The sequence below is a fragment of the Echinops telfairi genome, unplaced genomic scaffold (genome assembly GCF_000313985.2).
Source record: "Echinops telfairi isolate 266 unplaced genomic scaffold, ASM31398v2 ScPeMD7_7424;HRSCAF=8462, whole genome shotgun sequence".
NCBI classification, from domain to species: Eukaryota; Metazoa; Chordata; class Mammalia; order Afrosoricida; family Tenrecidae; genus Echinops; species Echinops telfairi.
The window spans coordinates 59456318-59474410 of record NW_022111324.1 but is presented as its reverse complement, the minus strand read 5'-3'; the positions used below and the strand labels follow the sequence as shown (position 1 = coordinate 59474410).

Sequence of the window (18093 nt, the reverse complement as noted above, 5' to 3'; positions counted from 1 at the left end):
TGTGTGTGTGGCTCAGGGAAACTGTGTGTGTGTGTGTGTGTGTGTCCCCGCCGCAGCCCCAACAGAAAGAACTAGGGCACATACTTTGTTTTTCCTCCGGCTCTCTTGGGTGTGTCTAGCCACAGCCCTGCTTGAGTCTCGAGGGGGGCGCTCTGCCCCTCCTTCTCTGCCTCTTGGCCCAGGACTCTCCCTCACCAGGATCAGGAGTGCCCCTGTGAGCCCCCACCATTGTCCTTGCGGGAATGAACCTCGGCACTCAGCCCCCTCCGGTGTTGGAAGAACTACCGTGGAGTAAGATCCAGGAGGCCTGCTTCTCCTCCGAGGCTTGCCTGATCGTCCGCCTCAGATTCTGCGACGACAAAGCGATTCGAAGCTAGAGGATTGGCCAGAGCTGGTCTGTCTGGCTCCAGCAGTGCGTGGTGGACTGCTGTGGAAAAGTGGAATTTGTTGAATCAGTGTGCCAGGATACTTTCAGCTGTAAATCATTAAAAAAAACCGCTTGGTATAAAAGAGCTAAGTGATGGGGCCCATGACCAAACGTCTTCAGGTCAAAGGCAGTTAATTGTGGGGTTGGAAGAGTAGCCCTGAGTGAACACTGAGAATCCAGACCCTTCTACCTCCTCTCTCTGTCTCCTTCAGATGATGGCAAGATGAGCAGAGAGGCCGTCTCCCAGCAGGAAGGAAGAAGGGCAGGAACACAATCTGCGAGGAAACGTTTTCCCTGACGCTTCTAGTAGCTCCCCTGCAGCTCAGGACCAGGGGACAAGGCATGCCAGATGTGTGAACAAGAACTTTGGAGGTCTGTTAGCAAGAACGTCAGAGGTCCGCCACAACCAGAGAAGAGGCTTTCGGGAGCAAGAAGCAAGGAACGAGACTGGTTGGTGTAACCAGAGGGAGATGTGTTGGAAGGGAAGGATGGTGTGAGACTGGAGGAAAAGCAGGAAAGAAGCAAGGAGCACAAGCAATTCCTGTTCGCAGGAGCTGCCTGGTGCGGACCCCTCGTCACAGTGGGCAATTTCTAGTAGCCCTGGCTTTGTCACTTGACAGAAGTGTCTTATTGGCTCACGCTGGAATTCAGACCTAAGACCTGGGTCAGCAAGAAGGAGGAATTGGCCCCATTGATCCTCAAGCCTGATAGCCCATCGAGTTTATCTAAAGGGAGATTCCCTCCCAGTTGGAAAGGGAGTTGGTTGCTGCTTAACCCAAACAAAGTCAAACAATCCAGCTAATAGCTAGGAATTTGAAGAACCCCTACTGAGCCCATGGCTTGGGAAACACAAGACTTGAAAGGGCAGTGGTTGGGCTTATTTCTATCCATCATGATTAATTACCATAGATCAAAGGAATGTCTTAGTGCTTCATATCATTTTGCAAGACTTTGTGAATGTTGGGCAAATTTAATTTGATTACAACCCTACCATCTGTCTATGTGTGGCGAGCTGGCAGTGTGCTTGTCCACCACTTCAAGGAAAGGAAAAAGGAAATCAAGGACAAGACATGAAAAGGAATATTGCCTTGGAGCAAGGAGCCTGGGGAGCAGTGTGATCTCAGGCTCTACCTGCGGCTTCCCGTCCCTGTGCCCCCTCCCCTGGGTCATCTGGGAGGAGGGACTCGGGAAAGCAGCGATAAGGGAGGAGGTTGATTGGTGTCACCGGCTACATTGCTAGTGACTCCAGAATGAAGTTGTATCCATCATAAGGGAACACATGTGGTCTTGGATTTTGCATGTTGTCCCGAGATGGATCCCTGGGGGCTCAATGAGTTAAAGGCTGGGCTGATACTTGTAAGGTGGGTGGTTTAAACCCACCAGCCGCTCTGTGGGAGACAGATGAGGCTGTTTTCTCTCTGAAAGATCTAGTCTTAGAAAACCTATGAGACTCTTCTATTCTGTCCTAAAGTGTCACTATCAATCAGAATAAACTTGACGGCAGTGAGTTTTAGATTTCTTTGCTTATTGTCCTTGGGCAGCACTAACAGTTAAACACACCGATACTCACTGCAAGGCATCCCGGAATACTGCTTGGTGTGCTGTTTCCCAATGGCCAGAGCCATTGGAAGCCCCAAGGAGGGATTCTACTCTGCACACATGGAGGTACCATGAGTCGGAATCGACCGAAGGGATAGAAACTGGCTTTGGTTTGGGTTTTTGTGCTGCATCTGGGGACGAGGTCCTCAGTATAGCCTCCAATTTAAATGAAGCATACATGGGTTCACACAGTGGGTGGAGGAAAGACAGGACAAAACAGTGTCCTGTTGCTGATACGCATACACACATACTAGACACACGTGCATACACACCCACGTGTGCAGTCACGCAATAGCCCCTCCCAGGGCCAGTCAGCCTGTGATAGGAAGGGAAGGGAGGCTGGGGCCTGGGACCAGACTAGTGAACCCTAAAAGCCCTGAGCGGACCTCTCTTGGCTCTGGAGAGAGCAAGGGCACGGGACCTGTTGAGATGGCTGCCTGAATTTTAGCTGTGAAGAGTTCTTGTGGAGTTTCCCAGCAGTTGGTTTCAAGGAGAGCATATTAAGTGGGCTCTTTTCATCTTTACACTTAGTGACAGACAAGGAGACCACCCAGGTGCACATAGTGGGCCATCATATTAGGATATATCAAAGATCATTTCCTGCAACTATTGAGTCAGACATTTCAAACATTTGAATCCTTCCCTTCCGTGCCCACTGAACACCAGCAAAAGGACACAGCAGTGGTAGTTATTGCACCATTTAAAAGGAAATACTCTCTTACCAATTAAAATCCAGTCTGATCACTGTGATAGGTAGGTTTATGATGCCAACCTGTCCAATAAACACATGTGGGATTAAAAAGATTGCAGTTTAATTGAAGGGCAGAGAGATAAATGGCTCAGTGACCCTCTCCTTTCTGTCTCTTGCTCTCTGATGATCAGAAGTGAGCGACTGCCTTAGCTAGTGCTCTGCCTCAACTTGCAAGCTACACTACCTGTGGGACACCCAACCTGTGGACCATGTCACTAGATCTTGAGGTTCCTTCAAGACCTACGTTGCCACACTGCTGGTGTATACATCACTTGAGCTACAGACTGTCAGATACTGTCATCTGGCTGACTGTTGGTGACTCACCTTGCTGTTTGCTGCCTGTGGCCAGACTGCCTATATTGCTCTGCAGAAGACTCAGCTGTCTGCTTCCTTGACTTGCACCCAGCAACCCTCACTTGAGTATATTAACTGTCTCACGAAAGTGAGTTGAACTGAGCCCTCTGTACTGCTCTGTGGACCAATTAGCTGTTTATTTCTTCATGTTGTATCTATCTATCATCTATCTATTTATAAAATCATAAGTGTCCTGGTTTTATTTCTCTAGAGCACCCTGTCTAAAACAATCACTATGCAATTTTTAATCATTTTTTGTTTCAGATCACCAGGCTCATTTAATAATCTCCCGAGTAAAGTCCCTGAGGGAGCATCACAAGATCTCTTGGCAGGGCCTCTGGAAGAGGGGTTGACCACTGACGTTCAGATCAGCAGAGGTGTGGCAGCTCTGGATGGTCGGGGTACAGCTGAGGGCTCCAAGGCCTAAACTCAGGGCCCTGAAAGAGAGCAGAGGGAGAAAGGCGAGACCCCCCCCCAAAGAAACAGCACTCAATAACATCTCCCCTTCTTCCATCTGGATTCCTCTATGTCTCAGTCTCCTTCAACTTAAGTTACTTCTCTGCCCTCACTCACCTTAGACTCAGATACCCCACTCAAAGCTTTTTCTTCTTCTCTGGTCAGCCTGTAGATGCCTCCTTGCTCAGGTGGAGTCACTGCTATGTGACAGCGCAGTCTCCACCCATCCAACCCAGCCAATCAGTGGAACCTCATAGGATCCCTTCAAGACTGTTCATCAGACCTCACACTCTACATTCACTCTCTCCCCCACCTGCATTAAAACAAGACTGTCCTGTGACTTGCTTTGGTCAATGGGATGTGAGCATAACACTGGCAGAAGCTCCTAATATACTTGCATGCTTCGACTGAGTCTCTTGAACTTCTGTCACCCTCCAGGGACAAGCATGAAGAGAAGATTGGAGCAAGCCTGACCGTGGCCCACAGCCTGAAGCAGAGCTGCCTCAGCAGACTCACATACCTTTGAATGGGATCACCACCTGCCCTCCGGTGGTTGTTAAGCAGCCTGGACAGAAAAAAATCCTAGAGTACAGGCTGAGCTGAGAGTGACAGGAAACAAGAATGAACAGTGACTTCCGTGGAAAAGACTTTCTGTTCCCCTATAAAGTCTAGAGGTAAAAGACTTTACAGACAGACTCTCTGTGATCACCCCTCTGAACGAAGACCAAAAAGAAAAAATGGATAACCAGCAAGCCTGCATTCTGAGCCTCCCCAGCAGAATAGAAATCTGCACCAGGGGCAGCCTAATACTTCAGAGGGACGTGGCCAGCACATGAAGCCCAGAAAAGACAGCAGCTGCTTGACTGCTGTACCAAAGCACCACCAAGTGACCCCTTGCCCAGTGCTTCAGTCTGCAGCACCAGAAGGGGGGGAAGAGTTGAGCTGACAACTCACTCCCCACATCTGCCCGGGTCCTGAAACTTAATCTGATCCCACAGAGGATGGTGGCACCCATTCCCTAACATACCCGGTGAGGGTGTGGTGAGCCCACTCTGGAGTAAGGCAAGCTTTAGTGAACCCTCGCTGGGGAGAGGTGAACCTAATTGAACCAGCGTATGGAAAATTAGTATGGGAGAGTCCAAAGTTCATTAACTTTCAGCAGCCCAAGACTTACAAAGACACAGCCTGTTTGTCAGATCCCAAGAATAATTTAAATGGACTCTGTGCCCTGTTCTGATATTCAGAATCAGTGAAGATGGTTTGTGTGGGCAGGCAAAGCATCTTGGATATTGTCTCTTCCCTCCTTCATGATAGCTGCTTTGGTTATTAGCCTATACCTCCTAAAAATCACAAGGGCCGACCTCCAGACCGATACTGGACAAGAAATGGTATTTGACTTTTTCCAATCATTAATCCTTTCTCAGAATGAGGTACCCAGTCCTTCTTGAATCTTCAAGAGCGGCAGCATGTGTACAGAAAATACTATTTCCTTCTCTTATCATCTGACCAATAAACACAGGCAAATATCAAAGCAACACCATATCAAAGCAACAACAATCTCAGTGCACATGAGAAAACAAGACAACCTGGCACAAACTAGCCTACATGAAGAAACAAATCCAGGCACTATCTCAGATGAAGACAGGGCATTCAGTCTTCCCACGAGTGAGTTCAGAAGAATGACCTTCAGCCGCTTTACATGGGTGGAGGAAACATTCCAAAGGGCTACAGGACAACACAGAAGAGAAGACAGAAGACCCCAAGAAAGCACTACAAGAGCAATCTGACAACATAACTGGAAATAATAGGAAACATTCCACAACCTCAGATAGAAATCCAAAAGACAAACACTAGGATGCTAGAAAAGGATGCACTGTAAAAGAAGGAAACAGTAGGACTGAAATAGTAGAAGCACAAATCAGCGAGCTGAAGATAAATTGTTCAAGATCAAAATAAAGAAGAACGATGTATAAAACAAACAGAGCTGAAGAAAATCTAAGAGCTCTATAGGATATTATCAAAAGAAGCAATTTATATTTGATAAACATTCCAGAACAGAAAGAAGAAAAAAGAGTCATAGAGAAAATAGTCCAAGAAATATTAGAAGAAAGTTAACCTAACATCATGACAGAACAGAAAACAATCATTCAAGAAGCCTAAGGAACCCCAAACAGAACTGATCCCCAAAGAAAACCATCATGGCACCTCAGAGTCAACGTTTCTAATATCAAAGAAAATGAAAGAATCCTGAGGAAAAAGAATAACTACTTATAAAGGTGAACCAATAAGAATAAGCTCCGATTTTCTGATAGAAACCATGCAGGCAAGAAGTCAATGGAATGATAGATACAAAATCTTGAAGGAAAAAGTTTGCCAACTAAGAATTCTTGACCCAGCAAACTTTTCACTCAAATATGAAGAAGAAACAAATCAGAGATCAGTAGTAGAACCTAAAATCATTTTCAGACAAAGAAAAAAAATGAGGAATTTGCAAACCAAGACCAACATGACCACAGGAAATTCTTTGGACAGAGAATCGACAACAGCAATGTGATCCACTGCAGTAACATGGACACTGTGTGCGGAAGGTGCTGGATGAGAGTGGGAGCCCAAGATTCATTTGTGGAACTACTTAAGATATAAGCCTCCAGAGAACTCCCCCTGAAATTGAGGGACGGAAGGAAAGTGGTCACTAAACAGAGTGCTTGGGAAATAGGAGAATAGAACATCAAAGACATAAATCTGACCTGAACAGATTTGTCAGTTGAGCCTCCCTATTAGTGTTTGCAGGTTGAACCTGATCTGCTTTCCAAAATTGTCTGTATTTTTGGTTTGTATTGTTTTCTTCAGGTTTTGTTTGTTCATAGGAGAGTGTATCTCCGAGGTGTTATGTCCGTGGAGGTCACCCTCCTGAAGCTCTGTTACATGCTTTTCCGTTTTTTGGTGTAGGATCAATGAACCTATAGGGACAGCAAGTAGAATAAGGGGCTTACGGGGAGGGGGTTCAGTGGTGGAGGTGGGGTAAAAGGAAGATGATGTCAAGGAGTCCACGTAGAAAAAGAATGTTTGGAAACTGCTTGTGGTAGCAACTGTACATTCTACTTGACATGACTGAAATTTGAAATTATATGATATATTATTAAATCCCAATTAATAATAAAATAGAATAAGAAGTTTCAGAAGTTTTTCTGACATCTCTTTTGACCTTTTCTTTCTTCCCTGTCTTCTTAATGACCTTTTGCTTTCTTACTGCATGATGTTCTTGGTATCATCTCAGAGCTCATCGGGTTTTCTGTCATTAGTGTTCAATACGTCAAACCTGGTCTTGAAATGTTTTTGAAATTCAGGTGGACGCACTCAAGATCATATTTTGGCTCTCATGAACTTGTTTTCATTTTCGTCACCTTCAGTCTGAATTTACATAGGAGCAATTGATGGTCTATTTCACAATCGGCCTTTGGCCTCTAATTTTAGCTGCTGATATTGAGCTTTTGCATGGTCTCTTCCCACAGATGTAGTTAATTTGACTTCTGTGAATTCCATCTCAAGAAGTCCAAGTGAACGGTCACCATTTGCATTGTTGAAAAAAGGTATTTGTTATGATGAAGTCATTGATTTTGCAAAATTCTATCATGCAATTTACAGCCTCATTTCCAACTATATTTTCCAACTATTTTTCTTTCTTCTTTGTTTCCAACTTCTACATTCCAGTTGCCAATAGTTACTAATGCATCTTGATTGCATGCTTGATCAATTTCAGACTGAAGACATTGGCAGAATTATTCAATTTCTGCATCACTAAGCTTTAGTGGTCGGTGCATACATCTGAATAATAGTTGTATCGATTTGATTTTCTTGCATTAAGATAGATCTTATCCTATCCCAGGCAGCATGTTACTTCACGGTCAATCTTGAAATATCCTCTTGGATGAGGGCTGTGACGACATTCCTTTTGAATCTCTCATTATGGCCTAGGGAACCATATGGTTTTCTGATTGGACAACATCAGTCCATTCCAGCTCATTAGTACCTAGAATGCCAATCCCTATGTGTTCCATTTGATTTTTTACAACATCCAATTTTCCAGATTCATACTTTGTACATTCCGTGTTTTAATCACTAATTGGTGTTTACAGCTGTCTCTTCTCATTTTGAGCAAATGTAGGTCCTCAAGGCTCCCACACGTCTTATTTAATTTGTGTCATTGTGGTCAACTCTAAGAAGGCACCTCTTCCTCACTCATATTTTGAATGTCTTCTGATCTGAGGGGCTCATCTTCTGGTACTTTCTCTGACAATGTTCTGCTTCTATTCATGAGGTTTTCAGTACCTGACAACGTTTTGAAGCTATCCATAGGCTTTCAGTGGCGCCTTCCTCTGAATCAGACTGCCGATTCCTTCTCTGTAGCCTATTCTTAGTCTGGAAGATCTGCTAAAACTGCTTCACTTTGAGTGACCCAATTGGTATTTGAAATACTGGTGATGTAGCTTCCAGCATCACAACACACAAGTCACCACAGTACAAAAATATTGACAGAGAAGTGCTAGATAGAAAATCTTAGCAGACCTCTAACACAAGAATAGATACATCTGGTTATTTATAAATTCCCAACAATCAAAAGTCCAGGACCAGGTAGTTTTGCTGGGGAATTATGTCAAACACTTAGTGAAGATTTAACACCATTTCTACACAACCTATCTAGAGTACAGAAAAGTACAACACAGTGCCAACCTCGTTTTATGGAGCATGTATAGCCCCAATCCCCAAACCAGGCAGAGGCATCCCCAGAACTAAAACTATAGACCAATATTCCTGATGAAAATAGATGACAAACTGTTCAACAAAATTCTAGCTGATAGCCAGGGTGCAGTACAGCACTGACGGAACACACAACATTCCTCTAGTTCTTAATGCTCCCCACCCTCCATCATGACCCCAGTTCTACATTACAAATCCCGCTATACTGGAGCAAGTACACTGATACAGATAAGAGCTCTCAACACATGGAATCCAGGACAGATAAACTCCTCAGGAACAGTAATGGGAGTAGTGATACCATGAGGGTAGAGGGAAGGAGGGGTGAGAAATGGGGAACTGCCTACAATGATCGATGTAATTTCTGCCCCCCCCCCACCATCCCTTAGGGAGATGAATAACAGAAATGTGGGTGAAGAGAGACAGTGGACAGTTTAAGATATGAAAATCATAACAAATTTTAATATCAGGGGTCCACAAGGACGGGAGGGCAGGGTGGGGGGTGGGCGGGGGAAGAGGAGCTGATATCAATGGCTCAAGCAGAAAGAAAATGTTTTGAAAATGACGATGGCAACATATGTAGCAATGTGTTTGACACAATTGCTGTTTGGACTGTTATAACTGCTGTAAGAACCCCCAATAAAATGTTTATTAATAAAAATAAATAAACAAATAGTTAATATCGCCACATTTTAGGATTGCAGCCAGGTGGAATAATGCTCTCTGTACACTTTGTCAGGATCAAGTCCTACTCAGCAATGTAATAAAACAAAGCATTGCAAGAAAAAGAAGTTTGTAAAAATAAACTAAACTACAGCCTTGGTCATGCACACAGGGCAGTTCTACACCATCGTATAGGGTCCTTGTGAGTTGGGGAGTGACCTAATAGTGGGCAGAGTTCTTGGGTATTGCAAACAGCTCATACTCCGCAGCTAGGCAGAAAATTGGAGGGTCCAGTCTACAGAGGTACCAGAGAAGAAAGGCCTGGAGATCTGCTTCTAAAAAATCAGTCATGGAAAACCCGCATAAGAAGGGAATGCACTCATCGCCAGTGTGTGAGTCTGGGTACTCTAGAGAAACAAATCCACAGAAACTCACGTATAAGAGAGTTTTATATAAAGGTTAAGTGCTCATCAAGTGCTGCCCAAGCTCACAAGTCCAACATTAACCCATTAACCCATATGACCAACACCAATCCACAAAGTCCTCCTCCATCTCACAAAACAGATGCAATGATGCTGACTGCAGGAGGAAAGCCGAATCAGTGAGTGTGTAAGCATCTCAGCACTGGCAGGGGTCTCCACACGGCTGCTCCAGCACCCAGAGCTGCATTGGGGTAGGTGCATGCGGCTTCTCCTCAGGGATGTCTTGCAGGAAGTGAGTCTTGCCAGCTGAAGCAGGGAACTGGCTAAGGCAGCTGCATCCTGGTCCGACCATCAGAAAGCAAGAGACCCAAGAACTCCAAAGGCGAGGCTCACAGAGCCATTTATCCCTCCGCCCTTCAATTAACCCCACATGTGTTGATTGGCCAGGTTGGCACAGTAAACTAACTACCTCAGCCAGTAATCCTGGGACAACAAACTGCTTCCTCTTCAGGCCGATTAGCAGCTCTGCCCAGCCACCATCACTGCACCTGTGAGCAGCACAGGAGCACACCACCACCCAGGAAAGTTCCCTGTTCGTCGCCTCAGTCTGGGAGGCAGCAGTCCACAGGCAAGAGGGCTTGGGTGACCATCTCCCCCCACCCCCACCAACCACCACCACCCTGGTCCCTGCAAGGCAGTTTTGTACCCAGCACTTGCTGCTCTAGCCAACGCGGAGCCTCCCGTTCTTGGGCTGGGCAATGGTAACAGAAGAGGCCAGGCAAGTGAATGCCATTATATTTCCATAGAAATGGAGATTTCACCTCTGTCTGAAACCGACAGCCTGAGATTGCTTGCCTTTGTCATCAGTGAAAACAAGAAAACTATTTTCATTTGAAGGAGAGGGAATGTTCAGAAGGGCTTGGCCTGCAGAAAACTGCTGCGGAGTGGCTAGAAAAGCGAGCAAGTCTTCGCTGCTCTGAAACTAGACCCCTATGGGCAGCACCGACTGAAAATCGCAGCACCTTTTTTTTGTTATTTGCTCTTACACATGGACAAAAAATAAAATAACAATGACAAGGAGAAAGGACAGGAGGAAGGGAGCGGCTGAAATGGATGTGGTATTTGTTCCTTCAAACTCCTCTGGGCCTGTGCTGGGACAGTGAATGATTTAAGGTGGTTCTTCTCGCCAAAGTCGCTGTCACTCTCAACAGACGACCTTTTCCAGCATGGGTCTGGGTAAGAAGGTGGGGCGGGGAGGGACACTGACAGGATTCATCTATGAGTAATTCTGAACAGAAGCCATTGGATGGCCATCCTGCTAGGTATAAAGTATGCCCTCTGAGACTTGGTGGGGGGAACTCTCACTGCCAGAAAGAGCCAGAAGTGGAGTGGAGCATGTCCTACAGAAGGGAGCTGTTGCATCAGAGGAGCAGCCGCACCAGGAGCTGGAGCATCAGCCAGAGTGGTGGACTTCGCAGCCCACAGAGCCAATAAAACTGCGTGGTTTTGGACAGGAGGCTGGCTTGTGGAGTAGGGTGCCTCTGGGCACTTAATTGGTAGAGTGAGGTTTGCTAACCCACAGGGCTGGAGCTGAGTGCCTTTGGGCTGAGACTATTTGGGTTGGGGCTTATAGGAGAGTGGCATGGTCTTTGGTAACTTATTAGCAGCTCTGAAAGAACTTTGTGGCATGTCCTGAATGAACAACTGAATACTGAGCCTTTCTCACCTGCACTGCAGCCTGTTAATGTTCTTAGTAAACCTTTTAACCATGAAGATAAACATTCTAGCTGATAGAATTCAACAAAATAATATATCATGATCAAGTGGGTTTTATACCAGGCATGCAACAATGGTTCGATATTGGAAAAGCACTCAATATAACCCACCACGTAAGTAAAACAAAACAATCATATGAGTATTTCAAATGATGCAGAAAAGGTGTCAACAAGTTCAACATTTATTCTTCATAAAAACACATAATAAAGCAGAAAAAGGAGGAAAATTCTTCAACATAATAAAGAGCATATATACAAAGCCAACAGCTGGCATTTCCCTCAATGGAGAGAAAGTGGAAGTACTCCTGTGTTAGAGTGGGTGGACTAGAGAAACAAATTCACAGAGACACTCGTGCGTATAAGAAAGAGCTTTATACACCAGGGCAATTGAACATTGAGAAAACATCCCAACCCAGTCCCGATCAAGTCCATAAGTCTGGTATTAGCCCATATGTCCGATACCAAGTCCTCTTCAGACTCACGAAACACATGCATTGACGCCGAATGCAGGAAGATCACAGGCCAGTGGATGGGAAGTCTTGTGGATCCAGTGGTATTACAAGCATCTCAGCACTGGCAGGGGTCTCCACATGGCTTTTTCAGCTCCATCAGCCTCTCTCCATGTGTCTTCTCCACAAGGATGTCTCTCAGGGAGTTAGCATGTGTCCCGTCTCCAGCCAGCTATTTATCTCCTTAGCGCCTCCAAATGAGGTCATCAAGCTACTACCTGATTGACAGGCTAGATAGACTCTACCCCTTTACTTTTAAATCTCAAGTTAACAACAGATTATGTAACTACCACAATTCCCTCTCTGAATAGAAACCAGACAGGGCTGTCCTTTATCACTACTCTTACTTAATATAGTCCTGGAAGTCATAGCCAGAGATATTAAACACCAAAAGGACACCAAAGGCATCCAATTGGAAAACAAGAAGCAAAAGTTTTTCCATTTGCAAACAATATGATCTTATATGTAGAAAATGCTAAAGATGTGATTAAAAAATTGCTGGAACTAATCAAAATATTTGGTATTGTATCAAACTCTAATCAATAGGATTCTTGCATATTAAAGAAGAGGACTCTGAAAAGGAAATTTAAAAAACAATAACATTTACAATAACCATGCAAAAGATAATATACTTAGGAAGAAACCTAAAGAGAAACAAAACTCTTTACAAAGAAAACACTACTTTAAGAAACCAAAAGAGACTTACATAAATGAAAGAATGTCCCATGCTCATGAATAGCAAGACCTAATATAGTGAAAATGTCAGTATTACTGAAAGCTCTCTATACATTCAATGCAATTCTGATGCAAATCCAAGCACAATTCTTCAACAAAAAAGGAAAAATTAATCACAAACTTCATACGGAAAGGAAAGAAACCCAAGCTAAACAAAATACTATTAAGAAACAAAAATAGCTTAGTCTCCGTTGCCCGCGAGCTCCGAACCCTCTTCCACCGGACTCCTCGGCTCTCTTCTGACCGATGCCGCCATGGCCGAAGCTGATATTGCACTGATTGGACTGGCTGTCATGGGCCAGAACCTCATTCTGAACATGAATGACCACGGCTTTGTGGTCTGTGCTTTTAACAGGACAGTCTCCAAAGTTGATGATTTCTTGGCCAAGGAGGCAAAGGGCACCAAAGTGGTTGACGCTCACTCCTTGAAGGAAATGGTCTCCAAGCTGAAGAAGCCTTGGCGGATCGTGCTTCTGGTGAAGGCTGGTCAAGCCATTGACGATTTCATTGAAAAACTGGTGCCGTTGTTGAGTGCTGGTGATATCATCATCGATGGGGGAAATTCTGAGTACAGGGATACCACAAGACGATGTCGGGACCTCAAGGACAAGGGGATCTTGTTTGTGGGGAGTGGAGTGAGTGGTGGCGAAGACGGGGCCCGAAACGGCCCGTCGCTCATGCCAGGAGGAAACAAAGAAGCCTGGCCGCACATCAAGACAATCTTCCAAGGCATTGCTGCGAAAGTGAGCACCGGAGAACCCTGCTGTGACTGGGTGGGCGAGGAGGGAGCAGGCCACTTTGTGAAGATGGTGCACAATGGCATTGAGTACGGCGACATGCAGCTCATCTGCGAGGCCTACCACCTGATGAAGGACGTTCTCGGCATGGAGCACGACGAGATGGCCAAGGCATTTGAGGAATGGAATAAGACGGAGCTAGACTCCTTCCTGATTGAAATCACAGCCGATATCCTCAAGTTCAAAGATACTGATGGCAAACACCTGTTGCCGAAGATCAGGGACAGTGCGGGGCAGAAGGGCACCGGGAAGTGGACGGCCATCTCAGCCCTGGAATACGGGGTGCCTGTCACCCTCATTGGAGAAGCTATCTTTGCTCGGTGCTTATCATCGTTGAAGGATGAGAGGATACAAGCTAGCAAAAAGCTAAAGGGTCCCCCCAAGGTCCAGTTTGGTGGAGACAAGAAGTCATTCCTGGAGGACATTCGGAAGGCCCTCTATGCGTCCAAGATCATCTCCTACACTCAAGGGTTCATGCTGCTCCGGCAGGCAGCCACCAAATTTGGCTGGACCCTTAACTATGGTGGCATTGCCCTGATGTGGAGGGGCGGCTGCATCATCAGAAGTGTCTTCCTGGGGAAGATAAAGGATGCTTTTGACCAAAACTCAGACCTTCAGAATCTCCTGTTGGATGACTTCTTCAAGTCAGCTGTCGAAAACTGCCAGGACTCCTGGCGGCGGGCAATCAGCACAGGGGTCCAGTTAGGCATCCCCATGCCCTGCTTCACCACTGCGCTCTCCTTCTACGATGGCTACCGACACGAGATGCTGCCCGCCAACCTCATCCAGGCTCATACTTATGAACTCTTAGCCAAACCAGGACAATTCATCCACACAAATTGGACAGGCCATGGTGGCAACGTGTCGTCCTCTTCCTACAATGCCTAGGCAGATGTTTCCCCAGCCAGCACCATGCCATCAACCGGGACATTCCATTAGCCACACACCACTGCTTACAGGGCCCTCTGCCCTCCTCTCCGCACAGATCTTTTCCAATAAGTGGTGCAAGAGACCCCTGAGCGTCAGCTAGAGTTTATCTCAAAGTAGTTCTTCGAGAACTGCCATGCCCTCTGCCCCCACCTCCTGGGACAGGCCAGACATCCTGGGTGTGACAGCTGCAAGGTAGCTCCGAGCGGCAGCCGGCACTCCCTTGGCCCTAGTACTGGCAACAGCCCTCCCCACACAGACGAGAAGGGTTTTTGTGAGATTATATCTAACTCTGTATTATGCGGCTGGTTTTTCCCCTCTACTGAATAAAAATGACTTTGTCTTGTCATAAAAAAAAATTTAAAAAAAGAAACAAAAATAAAGTAGGAGGCCTCTCACTCACGAAATTCAAAACCAATTACACAGTCACAGTAATCAAAATAACTTGGTATTAGTACAATATATAGACCAATGTATCAGAACAGAGCTCCCAAGATTAAAGAGAAAAAAACAAAACCCAAGAACCAATAGACCTGATTTTCTTTTCTTTTCTTTTTTAATAAATCATTTTATTGGGGGTTCTTACAGCTCTTATAACAATCCATAAATCAATTGTATCAAGCACATTTGCACATATATTCCCACCATCATTTTCTAAATATTTTCTTTCTACTTGAGCCCTTGGAATCAGCTCTTCTTTTTTCCCTCCTTCCCCCACCCTCCCACCCTTGATAAATTATAACTAATAACAATAACCTCATAAAAATAAAATAATAATAACCTCATGGTATCACTATTCCCATTACTGTCCCTGAGGGATTAATCTGTTCTGATTTCCGTGTGTACATTGGTGTTCTTATCTGTACCAGTGTACGTGCTCCCATCTAGCTGGATTTGTAAGGTAGAATTGGGGTCATGATAGTGGCAGGGGAGGAAGCATTGAAGAACTAGAGCAGCAGTTCTCAACCTGTGGGTCGTGACCCCTTTGGGGGTGTAACAACCCTTGTCTAAGACCTTATTTCCTCCTGATCACACAGGCTGGTGTGGTTCTTCGATGTGGGCTTTGTCGCTTCCCTGCTAGATGGCTGCTTGTTTATCTTCAAGCCTTTAAGACCCCATTCGTTATATCTTTTGATAGCCCCCACCATCAGCTTTCTTCACTGTGGGGGAAAGGCCAGCCCTCCACAACTAGGTGCAATTGTACGGTTGAGATATATAATTATAATGAAGTCATAGAGAGCATGAGAGATAAAAGAGAGATTGAAATAATGGAGTCAGACACATTTCATGGTAGCATGCTCACCTCAGCCCCGCTTGGTGGTCCACCTGGAGATGGGAGACCGGAGGGCAGGAGAGAGGATGATAGGAAGGAGGACAAGGCGAAAGGGAAAGGGGAGAGAGGATCGGAGAGGTAGATGAAGAGAGGCCAAGGGGCATCTTTATTGCTAACCAAGGCTTATATATCTTTGTGGAGTGTGCAAGCCCATTAATTACAGGTAAAGACATATGTCACAGGAAGCGGTTGTACTATAGGTGATACAGCAATGAGAGGGGGACAATCTAGGGATATACACGCAATAGGGAGAGGAGGGATTTGGGGTATACATGTGACAAGGTGGGCAGATCCTAGATTCAGGATGGGAGCCTAACTTTGGATGTCACTGAGCAGGTTTGACCTGTTCTCTGGATCACTATAGAAACCATTATCAGTAGGGTGTAAACCCCACCTACAGGAGCCAAGCTGATGGCCTCAAGCCTTTAGGAAGACATAGCCCATTGTCCTTAACAGCAGGAGCGGGCCCTACCTGTGGTCTGGCAACTGACTGCCTTCAGGGAGGAGATCTCTAAGCATCTGACCTCCCACAATATGCTGGCAAATGGCCTCTAATGTTTGGCATGTCTTTGGGGGACACAAAGCTGGGGGCAAGTCTCTTTATAATCCCACACTTCACATTTGCATATGCACCTGCTTTGTCTTCAGCCATTTTGTTGGGAAGGTGAGCATCATGGAATTATGTTATTAGAACAAAGTGTTCTTGCGTTGAGGGAGGACTTGAATAGAGGCCCAATGTCCATCTGCTACCTTGACACTTAACATATAAATATACATACATATCCCTATCATTATATATAAATATATTTACATATATACCTATAGTTATACCTCTATAAATGTCTTTTGCCTCCTAGTACTTTCCTCTATTTCTTTTTATTTTCCTCTTGTCCCACTATCATGTTAGACCTTCATTTGGTGCCCAGTAATTCCTCCCGCCTACATTGCACTTAATCAAACCCTACCAGGCACTCTATACCCTCCTCACCATCAATTTTAGCTCTCTTGTCCCCATCCCTCCCTTCTGTCCCCTCCTCCTCTATCATGTCCCCCTAAACCATTGGTCCTCTTGTTTTCTCCTAAGGATTGCACACAATCCTGCCTAATATATATTCATATATCTCCTGTATATATTCATATATCTCCTGTAAATCGTTCCAGGTTTGTCTGCTGACCCTTATGAATGTTTTCCAATCCAGTTTGATGAGGTGCTAAACCCTGCCCCACGAGTCAGAAGTCTGTGTTCAGGAGTCCTCTGGGACTTTGTTGTTTTGCTCCCCTTGCTGTTCTGTTGTGCTCCCTTCTTGTTTTACCCTGGTGTGTGTGTGTCAGGGGACGAGTGTATGTGTGGGGTGTCATACCGGGTACAATTCCCACAGTGAGACACCTGATTTCCTATATGTGTATTATAGACAACTCCCAGATTCCAAATGAGTTCCATTTCTAAATCTGTCTTTAAGTTGAATTTGTATTTAAGTGAGAGCATTGAGGTATGGTTGGCATGTAGTGTCAGTTAAATTGTTGTCTTCCTTAGTATACAGTATCTCGTATACCTTTCTCTGCATAAAAAGCTTTAATGAAACACTTCCTGATTCACTAAAAACATCATTAACATAATATTATAGTAATAATAGGCAGCAGCGAGCAGACAAGCCTGTACAGGTCAGTTCCTCCCGATCCACCTCAACTCCAACAGGTCACACCAAGTGCCCACTGAAGAAGGCACTGTGGCTATTGAGAAAGGAACCAGAGGAGAAAACTCAGGAATCGATGTGGAGGAAGTGACACCTCAGAGCAAAAATTACTCGAAATCCCCAAGAAGCAAACAAGAAGCAACCCCAGAACCAGGGGAGCACTCAGGCCAATTAACTGAATCTTGGCACAGCCAGGAAACCTGGACGTCAGGAACAGAAGTAAGGTGTTTGCAAAAGCACTTTTCAAGGAACTCAGAAGCAGGGGCCACAAGGAGCGGTGATGGCAAGGACGATACGTATGCTGATGAGTCTGCGGGCCTTATACTAGACTCTTCTTCTTGAGGTCAACTAACATCCTCTTTGGTCTCCTCCTTAAGATACCCACCCAGGATCCTGGGATATAAACTAGAACAGCATTGCAACCCCTTTGGGGGGTCCAATGACCTTTTCACAGGGGTCACCCGATTCATAATAGTAGCAAAATCACAGTGATGAAGTAGCAATGAAAATAATTTTATGGTTGGGGGATCACCACAACATGAAGAACTGTATGAAAGGGTCGCGGCAACATGCCAGTGTAGAGTAGGGAACCAGTGGAGAGGTCTGAGGGGCTTGCCCCAATCCCAACTACATGGACACCTGCCCCTCCCCCCAGAAGAATTTATTTCAGAGGATGGCACTGAATCTGCAGCTCTGGGAGAGGGACATATCTGATTGGAGCACATGAGCGCAGATGAAGGGGGAGGAGGAGAGAGAAGAGCACATTCTGGCCCACCAGGCCTTGAGGACGATGTTCCATCTCAGAGCAGCAGTCCACAGAGAGGACCACATGACCAGCCCCACTATGAGACATGACGTCCCTCACTGACCCATAGCCCTACAGGGGACAACACCAG

At 45.5% G+C, this 18093-nt stretch overlaps 1 protein-coding gene across 1 annotated transcript; it reads left to right on the top strand.

Annotated features, from left to right (window-relative positions):
* The first annotated feature begins 12700 nt into the window (after positions 1-12700).
* LOC101657994 (6-phosphogluconate dehydrogenase, decarboxylating) lies at positions 12701-14517 on the top strand. The gene has a single exon (XM_004699876.2). The coding sequence runs from the start codon at positions 12701-12703 to the stop codon at positions 14129-14131; it is 1431 nt and encodes a 476-aa protein (XP_004699933.1). The 3' UTR covers positions 14132-14517.
* Positions 14518-18093: the final 3576 nt, after the last annotated feature.

Coding starts and splice junctions, on each gene's coding strand:
- LOC101657994 (XM_004699876.2), top strand. CDS start 12,701: ATGGCCGAAGCTGATATTGCACTGATTGGACTGGCTGTCATGGGCCAG.